Here is a 23,081-nt window from a genome sequence, read left to right on the forward strand (position 1 = left end):
TGTCCTAGGCAGATCCCAGGGCAGCAGGTAGCAAGCCTGAGGAGGGAGGTGTGGACAGAGGAGGCCCACTGCCATTCTTGGTATGGTTCTCTCTCCAGGAGCAGAGCGGCATCTGGCCTCGCTCTGGGCAGCTTATAAGGCCTGGTGTGAGTTTTGTTTATGCAAGTGCAGCATAAAAGGAACAAAACCAGCACTGGGGCTGTTGCTACTTGAATCCTTTTGCATACATTTTTTAAATGATAATTCACTCTACCAACCCCCCCCCACAACCCCCCCTCTACACCCCTCAAGGCCGATTTATTGAAAAAACCACCTTATATGGTAATATTGCTAACACACCGTCAGCTGGCCTTTTTAGGGACTCTGTTTAAAGAAGATCCGCCTCTGGGGTTTTATATTGCTCTGGTATTTCTGCCAAAGACACAGCAGCCCTCAGTCACTGAGAGAAGGACCTCTCATACCCTCGGTGAGTACCACACGGCTTCTGCAGCCTCTTCCTTTCTGGGGCTGCCTGGCCTCCTGGGTGCGGGAGGAGCCTCCAGATTGGCCTGGCTTCCATGACGCTGGCCCAAGTCACACGTCAAGGCCCTTGGTGGCAGTGGCGCCTGCAAGCACATTGCTGCCTGCCAGGAAAAGGCATTTCTGACTAGGGAGCATCCTGAGGCAGGGGCAGCTTGGAACCGTGCTCCTTGCTCTTAGGCGCCTGCAGTCTCTACTTGCCTGGCTCATCAGATATCCTTTGTCATGGGTCAGAATGTCTGGGAGGCTGTTTTAGGAAAGCAGATATTTTGCAGTAAAACAGTTTCTTCTCAGGGTATTTGATGGTCCTGATGTCCACGAGATATCCGTGTTGGGAACAGAAATTTATTTTCTTCAGTTCTCCTTGGGTCTCTCTACCCTCTGGTTTGTGCTTGTCTGATGTGGAAAATTTTCTCAATCTCTTAAGGTTCTAGGTTCATTGTAGATAAGGAAAAGTCAAGGGTAAGGTAGGGACAAATGTCCTGTGTCCTTGGTTTTAGGGCTGGAAGTTACTTGGGAACCAGCTAATTCATTCTCCTCTGATGAGGACACTGAGGTCCCCAGAGGTTAAGCAACTCATCTGAAAATGACCTGTGAAGGCCATAGTGCCCCCAACACACACACAGACACATGTGCACAGTGAATCAAGAGGAAGTGAGTAGAGACCAGTTCCACGTCTGTGGTCTGAATCCACTAACATCTCTTTTAACAGTTGAGGCAGGCTGGTGTCATGGTGCAGGGCCTTGGAGGCAGATTGGTAACCAAAGTTAGTGAGTGACCTGCTTCCTCACCTATAAAATGGGAGTAATGGTAATAATATCTACTCATTAGCTCTGTCGTGAGGACTAACTGTGTAAAGTGCAGCACTCAGACCAACATGGCCAAGGCCTGGTCTTAAGTCTTCAAACTATAATAATCACCTGGAGAGCTTGTTAAAGCACAGGTCGCCCCACACTTACCCCAGATTCTCATTCACTAGGCTAGGGGTGGGGCTGATGATTTGCATGCCCAAGCAGCTCCTAGGTGATGCTAAGGCTGCTCATCTGGGACTACACTTTGCATAGAGAGGCTCTGAGCACCCACTTTTACTATCTAAATGTGGGTTTCACTTTGAGACTAGCCCTGGGGCTGGAAAGAGGCAGATCCTCCTGTGATGGAGATGGGTGGGTGCTAAAGAATGTACCACGAACGGTGTGATGCTACATGCAAGGCCTAGGAAACTGGGATGGACATAGGACAACAGGACCTTTCCTTCTTAATTCTACTCACACTTATTGAGCACTTACTATGTGCCAGGCACTGTCTCTAGGAGACAGCATAAGGGATTCTGCAGTCTCTGGGGAAATGGACAAACAGATAAGAACCAAGGAGTAGCTAAGTGTCTGAAATGGGAAAAGCCCAGGAGGAGCACCTCATTCAGGCTGTTATCAGGGAAAGCTTCCTGTAGGAAGGGGTGCCTGAGCAGGGTCCTGAAGCAGAGGAGTCCTGGAAAAGAAGAAACATAAGTGGCTCAGCCCCACTGACTAGATTGGAAGGCAAGAAACAGGGAGAGCTAAATTCAGAGGGTGGGATCGGTCAAGGTCAGTTCTTTGGTTTTTGTATGCTAACCTAAAGGATTGAGTAATGAGGTACCATGATGGGTTTTAACCTTAAAGGTGACAGTAAGAGATTGGTCCTGTGAAGGCCATAGCTCTGGCAGGTATGGGACAAGGGGACTAGCATGGGGCAAGAATGCTATAGCAGCACACAGAGGTACTGAGCTGGTGGAGGTAGAATTCAAAAAGACAGGTGATTGATTGTGAGAGAGGAAGACATTGAGGTGTTGGGTATGGGCTCCAGGGTGTGAATTTCTGAGGGTAGTTCCAGAAAGATACTGGAAATAAGCAAAGCAATAAGGAGGTATTGGGTTAAGATGCCAGTAGACATGGGTAGATGCACAGCAGTGGTCGTCACTGCAGGTCTGGAGCTCAGGAGAAGGGTCTCGACAGGATCTGAGCTGGGGAACTGAATGGGAGACCCAAATAAGAACCAGAGAAGAGGTTCCTGAGGGTCAATGTTACCAACCAGAATTGTTTTTAATTGAATTAATGTATATATGAATGCTGTGAAGATATTCTGACATTAATTAGAGTGCTGCTAGAATTTTCCACTATGACAGCATTTTTCATGAAATGTTTTCTCTCTGCCTGCTTTTCTGATCAGATGTTTGTCAGTCTGCTTTCTGTCACTATAACAAAATACCTGAGATAATTAACTTAAAAAGAGAAAAGTATTATTTTAGTTCCTGGTTTTGGAGTTTCCAGGCCATGATCATTTGACCCTCTTGCTTTGGTATTGTAGAAAGGTAGCACATGATGCATGGCAGGAGTGTGTGGCAGAGCAAACCTACTCACTTTAGGACCAAAAGAGAAAACGAGGCTGGAGCCCACAGTTCCCTTCAAGGGCATACTCCAATGACCTAATGACCTCACCCTAGGCCCCACCTTCTAAAGATTCTACTACCTCCCAATAAGCCACTCTGGGGACAAAATCTTTAACACATAGACCTTTAGGGGATGATCAACATCCAAACTGTTGGACAAATATTGTTATATTGTGTACATGTATGAATATGTAACAACAAATTCTGCCACTATGTACAATTATAATGTACCAATAAAAAATGTGGGGGTTGGAGGGGAGAAACTAGCAACCTATTAAAAAAAAATCCAAACTATTACAGTGTGTGTGTGTGTGTGTGTGTGTCAGGGGTAGGGTAGATAATAATATATCATTTGAAGCCCTCACCCCCAAATATATACCCAACTATTGCTTGAAATCCCGCTGTCAAGAGACCTTCCTTTGGGGGCCAAAACTTTTCACTAAAATGAAAATGTCTTTTGAAACTGGCTTAAATTTAAACTTTAGTAGCCATTGTTTTGTGAAATGGATTGTGTAATCCCTTCCAATATGACAAGTTCCATCCCAGGAATAATTTTTTAATGGAGCATTATAATTAGACAATATTTGGGCTCATTTTGACAAAATCATACATGCAAGGAGTTCGCTGAGAATAAATTTTGATGGAGAAGAGTAAGAGAGATTAATAAGAATTATTATTTTGTGGCCCTTTACAACAGGGGTTGACACACTTTTTCTGTAGAGGGTCAGATAGTATTTTCAGGCTTTGTGAGCCTGAAGTTCTGTCTTAACTACTCTCAACTCTGCCATTGTACCAAAAACAGTCATAGATAATATGGAAATGAGAGGGCATTCTTGTGTCCCAATAAAACTTTATTTGTAGACCTTGAAATTAAATTATATGTAAAATTCACAGGTCATGGAACAGTGATCTTCTATTGATTTTTCTTTCCAGCTGTTCAAAAATGTGAACAAAATTCTGAGCTTGTGGGCTCAGGCCTGTACAAAAAACCGGTCTGAGTTTGCCTACCCTGGTTTACAATTTATATAGCACTTTCATTTCCATTAATTCATTTGATCCATCATCTCATGAGATAGATGTTATTATTTCCAGTGCAGGAAACTAGAGGCCAGGGAGGGACACATGGACCAGTGCATGGGGAGGGTGTGCCAGGAGGGAGGATAAAGGCAAAGAAAGAAGATGTGAAAGGAGCTTTGTCGCCAAACTTGTCCCTTCAGAGTGGGGGAGGGGTGGATTTTCACACCTCTGAGTCAGGGTTGGCCAGGAAGATGGGTGAGTGAGCAAATTATTTGCACTCATTATGCTTGGGTTTTTGGCCACCTTTGGGGGAGAATAATAAATTAAAGCTGCATTTCTAACTCCATGCGAGCCTCAATGAAGCCCAGATGTAGCGTGTGCTGAAAGAGCCAGAACAATCCGCTCAGCTTCCCTTGAGCACAAAGTGGTTGTGACCCCAGGAAACCACAGTGACTTTGGCTCTGGTTCAGCTGCCATGCTCGAGACTAGCCACAAATTACCAGAAAGCAGCTGAGGAAGGATTAGAATTTCTCCTGGCAGAGACATTCCAGGAGTCTGACTCCAGGGTAGAGCCTTTCTTCCCAGGGTGACGTGGGGCCCCACAGAGGCTCGGCTCCAGGCGGCCAACCCTCACCCTGCCTTCACCATGCTCCCTTCTTCTTTGGTTCTGCAGAAGCAGATTTAAAGCACCTGAAGTGCTGCAGAATGGCCCTGTTGACAGTTTTAAGTTGCTTTGTGGCTTGTCTCGGCAGCCACACTGCCTGGAAACAAAGTCTGAGGCTCTGATTCTTTCTGTGTATGTGAAACATCAAGAGGAAGACAAAAGGGCTTACTGAAAAGCCAGAGGGAATGGAACTATAAATCACACCCGAGAGAGGGACTGAGGGGGCTCTGGAACAAGACAGTCATAGAGGTATAGATTTATCTCCCTGCCGCCTCTGGCTTTGCATGCTGTCTTCCCTTCAAGGTGGACTACCAGTTGGAATTGGCTAGCTGGTGAAGAGAAAACTGTATTTGTGTGGTTTCAAATCAAGTATTCAGAGATCCCAGAAGCAGAGCAGAACAGGTCTGAAGGGGTCCACCAGGTGATGGGATTGTCACCCAACATTTACTGAACACCTACTCTGCACTAAACTGTGAATTAGGTACTGGGGCTATAAATGTCAACCCAGATAGGGTGCTGGCAGAGGAGGAACTCAGAGTTTCATGGAGAGAAAAGAACACAGACACTTTTGTTTTAGGGCTTTTGCTGCCAACTGCTCTAGAGAAATAGGCAGGCAGAAGCAAAACACCAAACATGGAGAAGTTAGGAAAGTTTCACAAAGCAGCATGGACGCTCAGGCTTCAGACCTGCCCTGGGGTGATGCCAGGCGTGGGAGGTCCCAGACAAGTTCTTTAACTTCTCTGAGATGTGGTTTCCAAGTCTATGAAATGGGATTTAAAATCACTTCTCGCAGGGGCATTGTGAGGATTAAAGAGATGATGCTGTATACATGATGGATCCCACATTTCATAAACTTGAAACACTGAACACACTGTGGTGTCTCACCTAACAAAGCAACTTGCACCTTTTCTATTGCATTAAATATTTTGCTATCATATATAGGTTTCTGGTAATTAGTTAATCAACCCATTTACTTATTCAGTAACTTTTTTCAATATTGGGTTGTTTCCAATTTTGACCATTTCAAAAAAAGCTGTGATAAAGAAACACGTGGCCAAATCTTTGGCTTTTCCTATGACTGTTTCATAAGAATGGATTTTTAGAAGAGCTTTTTGTCAAACCAAAATGCATATAGTTTTTAAGGGTTTTAGTAAGTAGTTTTAAATTCCCCATCAGGAAAGCAGGACAATGTGACCCTCACTAGCAGTGACTATGAACCCACTTCTCCATACCCTGACCAGCAAGTGTGGGCCCGAAAACAGGACACAGGGTGGGAGAAATATAGTTCAGCGGTAGAGTGCTTGCCTAAGCCCGTGCAAGGCCCTGGGTTCCTCAGCAATGTTAAAATGATCAATCCGTCCTCCTGGCCATAGCACAGTGCTGACATTCCACAAGACACCAGGTGCTCATAGGTGCTGAACAAGAGCTTTCGTAGTTTTGGTCACTGAGACCCACAAGTAGAACCTCTTACTTATCCCACTGCATTTAATCTTTGATTCAACTCATTTTCTCTGACTTTTTGGATCTTCTTGGATTCTAAGTCTTTCATTCAAATTACTTAATATTACTCTCTCCCCTAGTTCTGTTTTAAAATCTAGACTAGAAATTTGATCGGCCTGTACTCTGTTTCATTTATAAAAATGTCACGTGAGGAAAGACAGAGTGAAGCCCTGAGGCATGTTGCCACCTCCAGATTGACATCTACCATTAATTAACACCTTTCAATGCCAGAAACTCAGCCAGGTGTAAATATGCCTAATGGTGGTATTGCTTAGCCACATGGCTTTATCATAGGGAAATCCTCTTCTGGGCCTCGTGGATTTAGAGACATGAGACTGAGCTGGAGCTGGCCATTGGGGGGCTCTGAGGACCAACAGAGACAGAAGAAAAGCAGATTTTAAAAGGCCTCTCTCCTATTGGTAGTCCTGCTTTAAACATAATTTTCATCTTAAAATTGCTCTAATAAGCTTTTGCTCCATCTCTCCTTAGCCTTCCTAGCCTTGTGTTCACAGGGCTGTGACTCTCTCTCTCTGTTTTGGCCATGGTCTTCACCATCCAGTTCCAGAATAAGGCCATTTGGGGCACCTCTCTCTTCCCCTCCCCAGCAGAGCCACCTGTGGTCACACATTCCGAGAGATGCTTCTGCAGCCTTCTTCCTTCACAGGCACATTCTCTTTCCTTGCTTTGTGGGTCCTCTTTTCTCTGGACTTCTGAAAGGCTGCCTCCCCACCTTCTCTCCTGGGGTCTTTCCCATTCCACTGCACCCTACCCCTGTGTTCCAGCTAGAAGGCCATCTGCTCACTGCCCCCTGAGGTTCTGTTGCTTCTTGTTAATCACCAAGTGCCAGGAATTTGTCAGATGCTGTCTTTAATCAAAAAAGGAAGGAAGGGAGGAAGGAATGGAAGCAGACAGGACAGAAGGAAGGCAGGCAGGAAGGAAGACAGGAAGAGAGGAAGACTGTCTCTGATGTCGGAAAAATCCTCATCAATTCACATCTTCCTGATTTAGCCCTCAGCATGGAGGAGGAAATTGTTTCCTCCATCTGTCGAGCAGCAGACAGGGAGACCCATTATGAAGTTCCTTCCCTCCCTCTCTCTCCCCATCCTCTTCAAGGTGCTTCCATCCTTAGGACTGTACCCTTCACAGATAACTACTTCTTCTTTCTTTAATAATATATTATTGATTTCTGTTTATATAAACTATGTGTGAATGTACTCTCCTTATAAAAAGTTAAACAATGACAGATAAAACCCAGCACCTCCTCTCCCGGTTCCCTTCCCCACCACTCAGAGGCAATCACAATGAGCCTTTCAGAATTTTTGCTATATATTTATATCCACAAGGAGGAAATCATGTAAAATACATAATGCTTTCGTAGTTTAAGAAGAAATCACATAGCCAGATGCAGTGGCACATGCCTGCAATCCCAGCAACTTGGGAGGTTGAGGCAGGAAGATGACAAGTTCAAAGCCAGCCTTAGCAATTTAGCAAGACACTGTGTCAAAATAAAATATATAAAAGGGCTGGGAAAGTGACTCAGTGGTTAAGTGCCCCTAGCTTTAATTTCTGGTACAAAATTTTTTTTTTTTTGCAATTGGCTTTTCAGCAAGAATGGTTTAAAAATCTACCCACGTTAGCCCATACAGATCTGCCTTTCTTAACTACAATACAGTATCCCATTATTTGAATATTTGGGTGGTTCCAAAATGTGCATCCCATGTTTCCCTAATTAAAAAGAACCAGCTTTCCTACACTTTTGCAAACACTTATCACAAAACTTTGAATCATAGGCCAGTCTCGGTGACACATGCCTGTAATCCCAGCGGCTTGGGAGGCTGAGGCAGGAGGATCGAGAGTTCAAAGCCAGCCTCAGCAAAGTGAGGGGTTAAGCTACTTAATGAGACCGTCTTTAAAATTAAACTAATAAAAATAGGGCTTGGAATGTGGCTCAGTGGTCAAGTGCAACTGAGTTCAATCCCTAGTACCAAAACAAACAAACAAACAAACAAAAAGAAACTTTGAATCTTAACATGATAAAAAAAAAAAAAAACTTTGAATCTTAACAATATGATGGGTGGAAGATCTTCTGTAATTTGCATTCTTCTTGTAAGTAGAGAGGCCAATGCATCTTTTGTTGCGTATTTGCATTTCCTTTTCTTTCAATTATCTGTTCACTCTTTATTTTTTGTTTTTAGCTATTACTTTCTTGTCGATTATAGGAGTTCTTTGTATATTATAAATAATAACCATTTGTTAGGTATATTGAAAGTTCTTCAACTCTTTCTAAACTTCAAGTCTTTTTAGGTGATTCACTCCATTAAATGAAAGCTTTGTAGTCATTTCTTTTTTCTGTTTAACATTTTTTTAGTTGTTGATGGACCTTTATTTATTTATATGCAGTGCTGAGAATCGAAGTCAGTGCCTCACACATGCTAGGCGAGTGCTCAACCACTGAGCCACAACCCCTTTGTAGTCATTTCAAATCTTTAAAAGGAGGTATGTTACTTTGGCAGGACTACCATAACAAAGTACACAGACTGAGTGCTTGAACAACAGAAATTAATTTTCTCATAGTTCTGGAGACTAGATATCTGGATCAAGGTCAAGGTGTTGGCAGGTTTGGATCCTCCTGAGCCCTGTCTCCTTGACTTGCAGGTGACTGTCTTCTTGCCCTGTCTTCATATGGTCCACCCTCTGCATGACCCTGTGTCCTAATTTTCTCTTCTTATAAGGATATCCTTTCTATGGCAGTAGTCATATTGGACACCAGCCATGTTAGATTAATGACCTCATTTCCATTTAATGACCTTTTTTAAAGACCCTATCTCCAAATACAGTCACATTCTGAGGTATTGGGGGTTAGAACTATAACATAGGAATTGGAGAAGGGACACAAATCAGTCCATAACAGCAGGATAGAGGGAAGAAGCCCAACTGCCAGAGAGTGGGAGGCCAAGTCCACACCTGTCCTTCCCGGAACTGGACCCTGGTTGCAGGTGACATAGATCACAAAGCCAAGAAGATATTTACAACATGATTTGACACACATGACTGGTTCTCTTCTCCTACAACTCCAAGGTGCTCCAGGCTCCAGTTCACTTGGCTACACTCACCATGTGTGAAGAAGAGACCACTGCGCTTGTGTGTGACAATGGTTCTGGCCTGTGCAAGGCAGGCTTTGCAGGAGATGATGCCCCCCGGGCTGTCTTCCCTTCCATCGTGGGCCGCCCTCGCCACCAGGTGCGTGCTCATTCGGATCCAAAACTTTGAACCACTAGGAACCACACTGTGGAAACTTTGTTGAGGAGTGTGTGTGTGTGTGTGTGTGTGTGTGTGTGTGTGTGTGTACACGTATGCATGCTGGGGTGGGGTGGGAAGCTGTTTTCTGACTAAATGATACAGCAGGACTCTTTAAATAGAAATATCCCAGGCCAAAATCAATTATCTATCAGTCTTACCATGATGTATTATGTCTGGTTTAATTTTGGGGAGTTGCTAGGTTTGGAGGAATTAAGATATATGCAATTAAATAAGCCACTTGCTTTTTTTAAAAAAAAAAAATTCTATTTGTTATTTTTAGTTATACAGGACTGTAAAATGTATTTTGACATATTTTATAGACATGGAGAATAACTTCCCATTTTTTGGTTGTACATGATGTGGAGTTATACTGGTTGTGTATTCATATAAGAACAGAGTTATCAATACAATGGCCCAAACTTCAAACAGAAAGGTATTCCCATTAATGTCACAAAAGGCAAAATTGCATACTCCTGCCCCTTTAGAAGAAAAGGGAGGGGTTTTATTTTCAAGAGTCTAAGGATTTACTAACAGGCATTTTGTTTCAAAAAGGATGGAGCAATACTGGTGGTCTAAGAAAGGTCTCATGGACCAGAGTCCTAGGCCTGACCACTCCAAACTCTTGCCCACCCCATCTGTCCACTGCCTGCTCCAGAGAAATGGCTTATAATAGGGGAGTAGGTCTTGGAAAAGGTAGGGAGGTAAGAGAGATACCCACGGTTTCTACTTAACATTGAAGGGAGGGAGTGGGCAGACCCACGTTCATAAAATGGAAAATAAAGTTAAATTAAAATGAAACCAGGTAGCATAATCTCAGGCCTGTGCTGGCTGTGAAGCCAACCAAGCAACCTTCTAGCTGCTTGCAAAGGTCCCTGTGGCTGGTCTCACTGAGAGAAGGTGGAGGTCAGGCCCACTGGCCACCATTCCTGCCAAAGGAATGAGAAGCAAGAAAGAAGATGACTTTTATTACATTTTAAACCCAGTAAGAATCAATAGCATAGGGACACCTAAGCCAATGTTGCTTCAGCTACAATGAAGTTTCTCGCTTTTGTTTGCAGTTTTATGGGGTATTTTTTTCTCTTCTTGTTTTGTTATTTTATTTTCTTGTTCACTTGATTTGTATGCATCGCTAATAAAAGGCAAACACCCAAAAAAAAAAAAAGAACAGAGTTATGTCCGATTCATTCTACTGTCTTTCTTATTTCCATCCCCCTCCCTTCCCTTCATTCCCCTTTGTCTAATCCAATGTACTTCTATCCCCCCACACCCATTATTGTGAGTCAGCATATCAGAGAGAACATTTGGCCTTTGGTTTCTTGGACTGGCTTACTAAAGCCTCTTACTTTTAAGAAATTTGCATTTCATGACGATGCACACACAATTAACTTGATCATGGGCTGTGAAAGAGGCAAAATATTTTACCAAGGGGGAATAATAAGGGGAGAGGTTAAGTCTGAACAGAGGAACCTGGCAAAGGGAAGGTTTCATAGAAAAAGGAATACTGAAGGCTCAGGAGGATTCCAGCGAATAGAAAGGAAAGCACAAGCAAGATGCGGAGGTGTGCTAGCACAAGCACAGGATCCCTAAGGAGAGCAAGTACGTGTGTGTGTGTGTGTGTGTGTGTGTGTGTGTGTGTGAGGTGGGTGGGGGAGAAGAAGGAGGAAAAATGTACGGATGGATATTATTTTATCTTTTAAAAAAATGGCATTGTCTTAGGAGAGAGGAGAAAAGTCAGCCCACAGGAAATCATTTACCTCCTCTTCCTGACACCTCCACACTCACCTGTGTCTACCCACCTTACCCTCTGTTGTCCTGTATCTGGGGGGGGAAATGGCTCTTTTTCTCATTCTCTTCCTTCTTCAGAGTCAGTTCAGCTCCTGAATTCCTCCGTGTTAAGCGTTCTGCCACTTCACTTCTCTTTCCTTGTCTTTTGTGTTGCAGGGTGTGATGGTAGGAATGGGCCAGAAAGACAGCTATGTGGGGGATGAGGCTCAGAGCAAGAGAGGGATCCTGACTCTCAAGTACCCCATTGAACATGGCATCATCACCAACTGGGATGACATGGAGAAGGTATCTGGACCACCCACAACTCCCCTGTGTTTATTTTAACAATGATACATCATCATGACCCTCATATCCCACAGCCCACTGTGCCTTCTCAACTCTTCCTTGAAAATGTTTCTCACATCCTTCTCTCCTTCCTTTCTATCCCCTATGATAAATTCTCCAACCTAGACTGTCAGCCTCTCTCCCTGGACTATTGTAATAGTGTCCCACTGCTTTCTTTATTTCCTGTCCTCACTCACCCTATTCTCCACCGTGCTGCAAAGTTCCTCTTTCTAGAAATGCCATTCACATCTTCTAGAATCTTCAGTAGCTCTTCATTAACAACAGTAGGTTCCTAACTTCCTGTCAGGGCATCTGAGGACCAGCCACATCTACCTTCCAGCTTCCTCCTTTCACTCAACATTTGCTCTGGCCAGTGTTCACCCTTATTTAAAATGCTAGTGCTACTGGGTGCAATGGCGCACATCTGTAATCTCAGTGACTGGGGCTGCAGCCAGGGGTGGTAAGGCAGGAGGATCGCAGGTTCAAGGCCAGCCTTAGCAACTTAGTGAGACCTTAAGCAATTTAGCAAGACCCTGTCTCAAAATTAAAAATAGAAAAGTCTGGGGATGTGGCTCAGCTATCACTGAGTTATCAAGCATCCCTGGGTTCAATTCCTGGTACCGAAAATAAAATAAAATAAAATGCTGGTGCTGCCTCCAAGATACAAATAACCCTCTCTTCTTTTTATTTTCTCCCTTTTGATTTCAGATAGGTGAATTGATGCTATATTATTATGATGATTCTTTAATGAAAATCTTAAGTAGGACTCTAGGGTTTTCTAGAAGTTCTTCTATGTAAGAAAATGTGAAGGAAGGGCATTTTTAAATTCTAACATTTGTGAAAAACAAAATCATGTGTGTAAAATGCTTACAGAGCCTTTCTAATACTCTCTCTTTGGGAAAGGGGTACTATAGATTTAACCCAAGGGCAATTTACCACTGAGTCACATCCCAGCCCTTTTTATTTTTTATTTTGAGACAGAGTCTCACTAAGTTGCAAGGGCCTTGCTAAGTTACTGAGGCTGGCCTTTAACTTGTGATCCTCCTGCCTCAGGCTTCGGAGCTACTGGGATTACAGGTATGCACCACTGTGCCTGGCTCTAATATTTCTTCAATCCACTGACAGTTGTGTAAGAGTCTTTGTTTCTAAGATGGCTGTCCTTTGAAAGGTAACAGAGAACTTATTGAGCAGACCGCAACTGGGAATAAAGAATATTTAGTTGAAATCTATAATTCTCTAAATCCTAGATTCAGTTGCTCTGGATGTGAGATAAGCACATAAAATGCAATAGCTTTCCCAGAACAGTCTAGTGGATGATATCACAGACACTGGTGTCATCAGAGAGACCTGAGTGCAAATTCCACTAAGCCTTAGTTTTCTCATTGGTAAGTAAAGAAAAAAATATTTCCTTCATTAGGTTGCTTTGGTGATTGAATTAAATTAATATTTAGTATAATCCCAGAACATGGATTAGCACTAAAGAGAAAATGGCATTCGTTATTCATATATATCTCACAGTATCTAACTTGAAAACATAAGAAATAAAATATTTTTTCATAGTAGTGACAATGTGTGAACCCTTCAAAGAAACCTCTAAGATAGTAATGATACATTCCTTAAAAGGAAAACTGAATCGAGTAAGGCTTCCAGGTTTCCCCCAAATAATTTATACACTCATTGACATTCCAAGAAAAATTATGCAAAATAGTCATAAAGTATGATTAGAGAAATAAATGGGAAAAATTATGAGAACAAAAGGAGTAAGAAAAATTATGAGGGAGACTGGCCATATCCACATTCTAAAACATAATATGAGTTGTAAAAATTAAAACAATTTGATGCCAGCACAAAGGTAAAAAGGAATTATATGATACATGAAACGTCCAACACTAGAGGAGAAAAAAAGACCATTCAGCGAATTACTCTGGGACAACTCATTAGTTATTTGAGGGGCTGAAGTATCTTATCTCATACCATTTAACCAACTGTATACCAAATGAAAAGAAAAGTGAAATATAAAAATTCAAAGAGTAGCTGGGCGTGGTGGTGCATGCCTGTAGTCCCAGAGGCTGGGGAGGCTGAGGAAGGAAGATAACAAGTTCAAGACCAGCCTTAGCAACTTGGTGAGACTATCTCAAAATAAAAAAAACGCTGGGGATTGTGGTCAGTGGTTAAGCACCCCTAGGTTCAATCCCTAGTACTAAAAAGAAAAATAAATAATTCAAAGATTTTAAAAAGTAAATGTGCATGTTTAATTGATTTTCTGGTGAAAGTATTCATAGAGCAAAGACAAATTTGACTTCTTAAAAATCATACCTTCTAGTATATCAAAAAAAAATCAAAAGTCAAATGTCAAATTGTAAAAAAAAAAAAAAAAAAAAGATGTGAGCAGGGTTAAGGTAAACAGGGATGTTGAAGCACCCAAGTACCAGTAACAATGGGAGCTCTCACACCCCTAAGTCTGAAGACACAAGGTGGGGAAGGGCAGTGTCATTGGAGCCCAGTGAGAGCTGAAGTCCTGGAAAAGGAGCCACCCACCAGTTCATGGAGAACATCACCATTGCCAGGAGAAATACCCTGACCACTTTCTCTCCTCCCACTCTCTAATTCTCTTACTACTATCTTCCAGTGGCCAAACACAGAATTCAGAAAGAAAGAACAATGTGCCCAGCTCCCCTGAGGCACAACGCATAGGAGATAAAAGAGAAAAGGGAAGAAGAAAGAAAGTCAAATGGAAACGATCAACACACAGAGTATGTTGGCCCCAGGTCTGGCCTGCCTGGGGCCCTGTTGAGAAAGAATATGCCCTCTAAATGTCAATTAGAAATCCTAAAGCTGACCATTCTCTTCTCCAGATCCAGCCCCATCCTGTGCAACATTGGGCCATACTCCCCTAGCATAGGCATGTCCATCAGAATTTTCCAGCCTGCTGGGAGCCTGCTAGGCTAATCTGGCTTTTGTCTCAACCAGATCTGGCACCACTCCTTCTACAATGAGCTAAGGGTAGCACCAGAAGAGCACCCCACCCTGCTCACGGAGGCCCCACTAAACCCCAAGGCCAACAGGGAGAAGATGACCCAGGTAAGCGTGGGCAAGACTTGAGTTCTGGCACAAGAGTGCAACTGGATGCTGAAATCAGATACTTTCTCCCCTTCATACATCAATGCAACAGAATGGTTTGAAGGCCTTCTGTATGTGTTGCCCAGGGCAGGCCCTATAGGAAGTGGGAATAGTATGAAGAAGTACCAAATTGGCATAGTTCCTGTCCTTAATAAGATTAAGAATCATTCTGTAGGCCAAAAGGTGCTGTGATTTTTGCCAGATAGTCCTTTATTCTTCACTGTCCTTTCAGATCATGTTTGAAACCTTCAACGTTCCTGCCATGTATGTCGCCATTCAAGCTGTACTCTCCCTCTATGCCTCTGGCCGCACCACAGGTAAGTAGCCCTGTAATTTATTTCTTTCTGATTTCAGGGGAAGTAGGGGCAAGCTGACCTCCTGCAGAGGATCCTGCTTGGAACAATCAAAGGGACAGGCGAAGTCCAGAAGAAAATTATGCTTAGAGATAACAGATGCAAAGGCCCATGGGGAATGCTGGGTATGAGCTTACTCCACAGAGTTGGAAAGAATTTACATGAACAAAGCATAACTAGCACACACATTCAGTGAGGGCTGATCCTTACAGTAGCATTCCAGGAACTTATACACACATCCCATGACACTGGAATATTCTACCTCATAAAGCAACAACAGTAGAAACTGTGATGATAGATATACACATATGTGACCTTGCTGTGGAAGAATGCTCAGGAAACACAGAACCTCAACACAAAGCGATCCTTAATAGGGACTTAACAGCTTTCATCAATACCATTCAAACATTTGTTTATCATGTACTCATTCATTTATCCATTCACTCATCTATCAAATATTTCCCATTACTCTCTAGAATGTGCCAAACTGTGTACCAGGCTATGGGCATACACAACAAATAAGACAGATCCTGCCATTGTGGGGCTAACAGTTTAATGGGGGGAGTTATAAAAGTAAAAGATAATTTCACTGCAGGTAATAAGGACAGCAAGGAGGAAATACATAGCACACACAGTTTTGTATTCTGAACTTTGCACTTGATTTTATGATATAAGCATTGTGTTTACTGAACACATGGTAGTCATGGAATGACAGCTCCATTATTTATTTATTTAGTCACTTCTCTTTTGCTAGACCTTTTGATTTTCTCTAGTTTTTATTATAAAATTTGTCATAATAAAAATTTGTATGCAGGAGTAAATTACCAGTTCTGAACATTTATTTTGCATCTAGCCCTTGTTGAACCATCTTATGATGGTCTAATGGTTTCTTAATTGGCATATTTAGTCTCCTAAACATAAAACCATGTCATATGCAAATAATGACAATTCTGTTTCTTTTTGGTAATAATATTTTGTATTTACATTTTCTGTCTCAATACATTGGCTAGAACATCCAGGACGATATTAAAAAATAATGGTGATCAACAAAAAATATGGAAAGAAAGAAAAATAAAACATCATACTAAATGAAAAATGAAATAAAATGTTTTTTAAATGTTGATATAGCAGTGTTTCTGCATCAATTACAATATGACTGTTGGTTCAAGAGGAATTTCTTATGTAAAGGAATCTTACTTCCTTTCATGGTTTACTAAAAGTTTCATTAATAGAGAACGTTAACCTCTTTCAGATTGACTGGTTTACATAGCTCCTTCCAGATTTAACATTCTGATTGTAGGTGCATATATATTAGTGCAGATATATATATATATATGTATATATATCTAGGTGCATATATATAGATATATATATAATATATATGTATATATATCTAGGTGCATATATATAAACATATATATAATATATATATATTTAACTCCTGAAGGATGTCCACTCTCACTTCAAGAACATGTAGCATAGATTTAATGCAAATCAACAAGTATGCATTATCATGAATATATTTCAAAGAATCTAAGAAAAGGAGATATCACTTGCCTTCCAGAAATCTATAGTCTCATTTGGGGGAAAAAAAATGATACATACACACGCAACACACACACACACACACACACACACACACACACACAAATATGATTGATGATTCTCATGGTGGGTGAGTTTGTTATTTCCACAATTTCAGAGTGCTGGGGACAAGTTTTCTTAATTACTAAAGGAAAATATGGTAGCTAGAGATCATTTAATAACAGATCTCAGAAAAAAATAGATGACAGACAAGAATGAGGTTTTCATTGGCACCATCCTCTCTGTCCACAGGCATTGTCCTAGATTCAGGGGATGGCGTCACCCACAATGTCCCCATCTATGAAGGCTATGCCCTACCCCATGCCATCATGCGCCTTGACCTGGCTGGCCGCGATCTCACAGACTACCTCATGAAGATTCTCACAGAAAGAGGCTATTCCTTTGTGACCACAGGTATCGGCCCTTTCCTGATTTTGACTTGAACTGAGAACCAAATCTGATATAGGACTGCAAGTACTTAGGACGGAGAAGAATTCTATCGTCCAGTGTCCTCTAATTCTCTTGGGGTAGACTAGCCCTAAGCTGGGGCTGTGCCTCTGGTCAAGACCTGATAATCAAGGCAGGCTTGTTAAAGGAGAATGATTCCTAATAAAGACACCCTGGGGAGGGGGACAAGGCTTGGGCCCAGTTACTCTGAGAGTCACTCAGTTGACCCCTCCATTACACCTCTTCCAGCATTCCCTCCTTTAGCAGGGACCTGCTGCCTCTGTTTAGGTCACACTAGGACCTGTGGTTTTGACAGGGCTGAATGGTAGTGAAGATATGGTGGTGCCTTTCATTACCTAGGGGTGCTGTGGTTTGTCTGAAGAAAAACGTAATTAAAGAGATTTGAATTTCTAAGAAGAGGGCATCTCAGGGCCCTACTGGGAAAAGTGAGTTTTTAGGTAGGGAGTTTAAGATTCGGTAAGATCACAAAGTGTAAGTCTGAGTCTAGATTGGAAGTGTGCCCTGTAGCGCCCTCAGGAAGGCCATGGCTTTATTAGGACAGTGATGAGAACCAGGGGGAAATCCTATGCAAAGTGTTTCTTGGGAATCAAGCTTCTGAAGTCCCACTTTAGACAAAGTGGGCAATTTTACAAGAGATGGTTAACCTTCTTGGCGGGGGCGGGGGGGTAATTCTAGCATCATCCTAAGACTGAATCCAAAGTAGACATAAGGAGGTTTTCAAGGTGATCACAGTGGCACAACCAAACTAGAAGAACAGAGTATTCACTTTCTGTCATTCTGTTCTTCCCAGCTGAACGAGAAATTGTGAGAGATATCAAGGAGAAACTGTGCTATGTGGCCCTGGATTTTGAGAATGAGATGGCCACAGCAGCCTCATCTTCCTCCCTGGAGAAAAGCTATGAGCTGCCAGATGGGCAGGTCATCACCATTGGCAATGAGCGCTTCCGCTGCCCTGAGACCCTCTTCCAGCCTTCCTTCATTGGTGAGGTGCTGCCTGCAGAACCTGCTCACTGATCTAGAGGGCATGGTGGAGGGGTTCAGGTGGAGGGTAGGTGAGGTATGGAAAGAGAAATACCAGAAGTCACAGACAGTTTGTTTGTTATTTCTACATATTTTTCCAGGAAGGGTCAAAACTATATAAACAAACAACTAGATAAAATCTAATTTTAAGTAAAAGGGCAAGGAAATCAAGATGAAGGAAAAACAGGTTAGAGAATATAACATGAAACTAAGAATGAGATTAATACACTGCAAATACAAGGATACTTTTCCAACCACTTTTCAGGTCATTGGAACATATCTACGGTAGGAAAGAGGGTAGGTTTGGGGATCAGACTTGGTTTTAAGTCCCAACTCTGTGCCTCCAAATCCTATCACCTTGGACCTAACCACCTTCTTCAAAGTCCAGTTTTCTCATGTATAAATTGGAAATAATTATAGAACCTACCAGATGGTATTAAGACAAGGATTATAGAATAATATTTAATGCAAGGACAATTACTTTCCTTAGGGGTGTATAAGAGGACGGTAGGGAAGGCTGCTCATGGGTAGGAGGTTTCTTTGTGGAGCATTAAAAATGAAATTGGAGACTATCATGCTAAGTGAGATAAGCCAATCTCAAAAAACCAAAGGACGAATGATCTCGCTGATAGGCGGATGATGACACATAATGGGGGGTAGGAAGGGTTAGTGTTAGGGTTAGGGTTAGGTTTAGGGTTAGGGTTAGGGAGGTGGCAAGAATGGAGGAAGGAAGGACTGTATAGAGGGAAAAGAGGGGTGGGAGGGGTGGGGGGAAGGGAAAAAATAACAGAATGAATCAAACAACATTACCCTATGTAAATTTATGATTACACAAATGGTATGCCTTTACTCCATGTACAAACAGAGAAACAACATGTATCCCATTTGTTTACAATAAAAAAAAGTGTCCTCCAAAGGGTACATTAAATTTAATTTTAATCAAATTAAAATTTGATTGTGATGGTTTCACAGCTCTGTGAATATACTAAAAACTACTGAACAATATCTTTTTTCCACATTTTTATTGGTGCATTATAGTTGTACATATTGATGGGTTTTATTGTGAACCATAGACTATAAAAAGAAAAAGCTCATGCTATGTGAATTTATTCCAGTAAAGCTGTTAAAAAAAAAAAAAAAAAGATGGTATGTAAAAGGAAATGTCCCTTTAGAAATATGTCTTGGTCAACAGTGTGAAAGATCAGTCAAAACAGGGGGAGCTAAAAGCAGGGTCAAGACCAGTTGGGGGTCTGATCTTATAATCCAGATGGGAAGTTGATTAAGGATCTGAACTAGGGCAGTTGTAAAAGCAGCAGAAGGATCATATGAGGAGCTGGAACTGTATTTATGAAACAATGGGTGTTGTGATCTCCATTAGGCATGGAGTCTGCTGGAATTCATGAGACAACCTACAATTCCATCATGAAGTGTGATATTGACATCCGTAAAGATTTGTATGCCAACAATGTCCTCTCTGGGGGCACTACCATGTACCCTGGCATAGCTGACAGGATGCAAAAGGAGATCACAGCCCTGGCCCCCAGTACCATGAAGATCAAGGTGGGTCTTGCTCTAGATACCTTTTCCTGTTCTTTGCACAGAGACTGCCTACCTGGGATGAGTTGCCAGGCACAGGAACCTGGTGGTCTCTTAGGTTCAGTATCAGCCTCGTCTGGAGCAAATTAGCGGATTATGTTTCTTGAGACCTAATGGGCTCGAGATGTGTTTAGCATGGTTAAACTCTTGTCACATGGACGTCATACAAGAAGAAACTGAAAGATTTTGAGATAAAGAGAATATTGAGCCAGGTGTGGTTGTGCACAGCTGTAATCCTAGCAACTCAGGAGGCTGAGGCAAGAAGATCACAAGTTTAAAGTCAGCCTAGGCAAATTAGTGAGACTCTCAGCAACTTAGTGAGACTGTCTCAAAATAAAAAATAAGAAGGAACTGGAGACATAACTCAGTGGTAAAGTACCCCTGGATTCAATCCCCAGTGCCAAGAAAATAAAAAACCAACCAAACAAAAAAGAATATTGGGTTGGTTGAGGAAGAAGTCAAAAGGAGGGAAATAGAAGGAGAGGAAAAAAAGAGATGAGGCTAAAATGCCTTTAAAGCTTTAAAGGATTTGGATGTTACCCAAAGGAGGTCGAAATCCAAAAAGGGAATGGTTGACCATGAGCTGGCTGCCACGACAAACTCTCAGGGACATTCTGGTTTCTTGGCTAGGCTGCTCTCATCCACTGTGCATCCTGGTTCTGGCCTTCCACATTGCTTCTCCCTAGGGTGCATTTCTAATTCCTGAGCCTCAGTAGGATGGGAGCCCACCTGTTTACCACTTCTCCCTTGCCTCTGGTCTCCAAGCAATCATACCCACCTTCCCAGGGCTTCTGGGAACTTTCATGTTAACAGGTTTAGAGAAAGAGTTGGGAATAGAAAGAAATTGCTGGAAAGGTTTAGTCTCAAAATAAAACTGGTCTTGGGGGAGTAGGCCTAATGTAAGATGTGTACTCTGTCAGAATTCTAAGAATCTTCCTCAGAAAAGAAGGCTGCCCTGGGCCTTCCCCTACCAGGTGTTCATCACAGGGTAGCAGAGAGAAGTCACCAGAATACTGGCAAGAACTACAGGCTCTTCTCACCCAGAACTGCAGGAGCAATGTACTTTCTGAGACCTGCCACATGGAGGGCACCATGCCAGGATGCCACATGTAGCCTCACCCCAGATTCTGTTCAATGGGTCTGCGATGCCCCATTCACCTACACTGATAAACAGTCACCAGTGATATGACATTTCCCAATTCATCAGCCACCATCCTGACCTGGCCTTCACAGAGTTTAGGATCTAATTTAAAGACAAGATCAATACAAGTTCAACCTAAATAAGACAAAAAAAAAAAAAAAAAAAAAAAAGGAGGTGGGGAAAGGGCTCTTCAGACAGGGGAAAGAGAGTAAGCAGAGGTGTCCTGGGGCATGTGACCTGGTACAAGTATCCTAACCAAGTTGGACAACAGGATTATGGAGAGGAATCAGGAGAGAGGAGGCAAACCTATAGGACACAAGGGAAGAGAGTTAGGGGGAGAATGGAGCTGAGATTTAAGATCATCAGCCTTAGACAAGCCAGTTTTCTCAGAGCCAGAACTGCTCTGCAATAAAACTGGTTACCTTATTAGTGACTATGCATTACTAGCTTTTGAGATATGTGTTGAAGGAGCATCTGGGTAACCTTTGTCTGTCTGAGTTCTAAAGATTCTTCTTGTTCTTCAGTTCCATGATCTCTGTAATATAGGAAAAATGTAGAGAGATTCTAAGGAGAAAAAAAAAATCAGTTGTGCTGATTTGCTTCAGTACCGAATTCTTGACCCTTCAGAAACTGGGAAATTAATTGAATGGTCATAGTCCTTCTGGATCCATGTGTAGGTGTTCAAAGTTGTTTGACATGGTGACCAATTTCTAAAGGCTAAGCTCAGGATGCCTAGTGGAACGGATGAACAATGTATGCATAAATTTGGGAAGTGCTCAGAGATAAGTGGCTGTTGATGGCTGGATGCAGTGGTGCACACCTGTAATCGCAGTGACTTGGGAGGTTGAGGCAGGAGCATCACAAATTCAAGGACAGCCTGAGCAACTTAGGGAGACCCTGTCTCAAAATAAAAAATAAAAAGGGCTGGGGATATAGCTCAGTGGTAAAATGCCCCTGGATTTAATTCTCAGTAGCAGGAACAGCAGTATTAGTAGTAGCTGAAGAAGGAGGAGGAGAAGGAGGAGGAGGAGACAAATGAAGCTCAAAACAGGGTCTGGAAAGACAGGCTTAGGCTCAGGAACAGAGGCAGGCCAGCCCCACCTGATTATGCATCCAAACTTCAGGCCAGAACAGAATAGGGTTCCCCCTATAGATATTGGTATTGGTCAGTTATTGCTGAGTAACAAACAACTATGAAATCTTGGGTACATAAAACATGAAGTATCTATTGCTCATGCATCTGCAGGTCTGCAGATCAAGGTCAGGCTTGGCCAGGCAGTCTGCAGGCCCAGCCATCTCAGGTCAAGTCTGCATCTCTCACTATGGGGCCCAGGTTGGAGGGCCAGCAGCTCCTCAAGGAAAGCTCTTTCATGAATATGGCAGAGACACAGGAAAGTATGCCCAACCACATAGCATATTTATTTCAACATGAGTTTGTGTCATGGTTGCTAACCTCCCACTGGACAAGATGAACACCTGGTCCAGCCAAAGACACAGAGTAGAGCAAGCATTTTTCCCATGAGGATGGGAGGAGGGGTAGGGGAGTGGAAAAATCTAGTCTACCACAATGTTTATCCTGTTCATTTCTGATCATGGAGGCTACCCTTTCCTAGGGCAGTCTGGAAGCATGGTGAGAAGATTTCTGGTCCTCCTTGCCTGTTTGTTTTTTGTTTTGTTTTTTTTTTTTTTTGACTGGGGTGTGGAGTGGGGGAACTACAGGTATCATCATGCCCAACTTCCTTTGCCTGTGCTCTTGGGGGCTGATCATGATTCAAACATTTACTCTTTGCAGATTATTGCTCCCCCTGAAAGGAAGTACTCAGTCTGGATTGGAGGCTCCATCCTGGCCTCTCTCTCCACCTTCCAGCAGATGTGGATCAGCAAGCCCGAGTATGATGAAGCAGGGCCCTCCATTGTCCACAGGAAGTGCTTCTAAAGTCACAACTGGTTCTCTGAGGGTTCTCCTGAGACTGCTGTTACCAGTCATGAAACATTAAAACCTGCAAACCTTACTTCTTTATGTGGGCTCTTTTTTTCCTGGGCTGTGTCTCATACACATGCAAAGGGCTTTTCACAAATTATTTCTAGTCCACCCAATGCTCCTATGGGTTAGGTACTATATGTCCCCATAATGGAGGAAACTGAGGCTCAGAGAAGTTGTCTTGCTGAGGATTACATAGAAGCAAGATTAAAATTTAAGTATATCCAACTCCAAAGCTGTACCATCTTTTCTTCTTTTCCTTGAATGCAAGTAAGAATGAGAGCAAG

General features: G+C 42.5%; 1 protein-coding gene across 1 annotated transcript; it reads left to right on the forward strand.

Moving 5' to 3' along the window:
- The first annotated feature begins 351 nt into the window (after nt 1-351).
- ACTG2 (actin gamma 2, smooth muscle) lies at nt 352-22,825 on the forward strand. The gene is made up of 9 exons (XM_079109832.1): nt 352-466; nt 9,201-9,362; nt 11,364-11,492; nt 14,502-14,612; nt 14,884-14,968; nt 16,841-17,002; nt 17,847-18,038; nt 19,455-19,636; nt 22,606-22,825. The coding sequence occupies exons 2-9, from the start codon at nt 9,237-9,239 to the stop codon at nt 22,747-22,749; spliced, it is 1,131 nt and encodes a 376-aa protein (XP_078965958.1). The 5' UTR covers nt 352-466; nt 9,201-9,236; the 3' UTR covers nt 22,750-22,825.
- The last annotated feature ends 256 nt before the right edge of the window (nt 22,826-23,081 follow it).

Source organism: Sciurus vulgaris (assembly GCF_902686455.1).
Source record: "Sciurus vulgaris genome assembly, chromosome: 14".
Taxonomy (NCBI): domain Eukaryota; kingdom Metazoa; phylum Chordata; class Mammalia; order Rodentia; family Sciuridae; genus Sciurus; species Sciurus vulgaris.

Bases quoted from the DNA above. Each gene is read 5' to 3' on its own strand.
- ACTG2 (XM_079109832.1), top strand. From the start codon at position 9,237: ATGTGTGAAGAAGAGACCACTGCGCTTGTGTGTGACAATGGTTCTGGC. The intron at 11,493-14,501 runs GTATCTGGACCA...TGTCTCAACCAG, and splicing joins ACTGGGATGACATGGAGAAG to ATCTGGCACCACTCCTTCTA. The intron at 19,637-22,605 runs GTGGGTCTTGCT...TACTCTTTGCAG, and splicing joins CCAGTACCATGAAGATCAAG to ATTATTGCTCCCCCTGAAAG.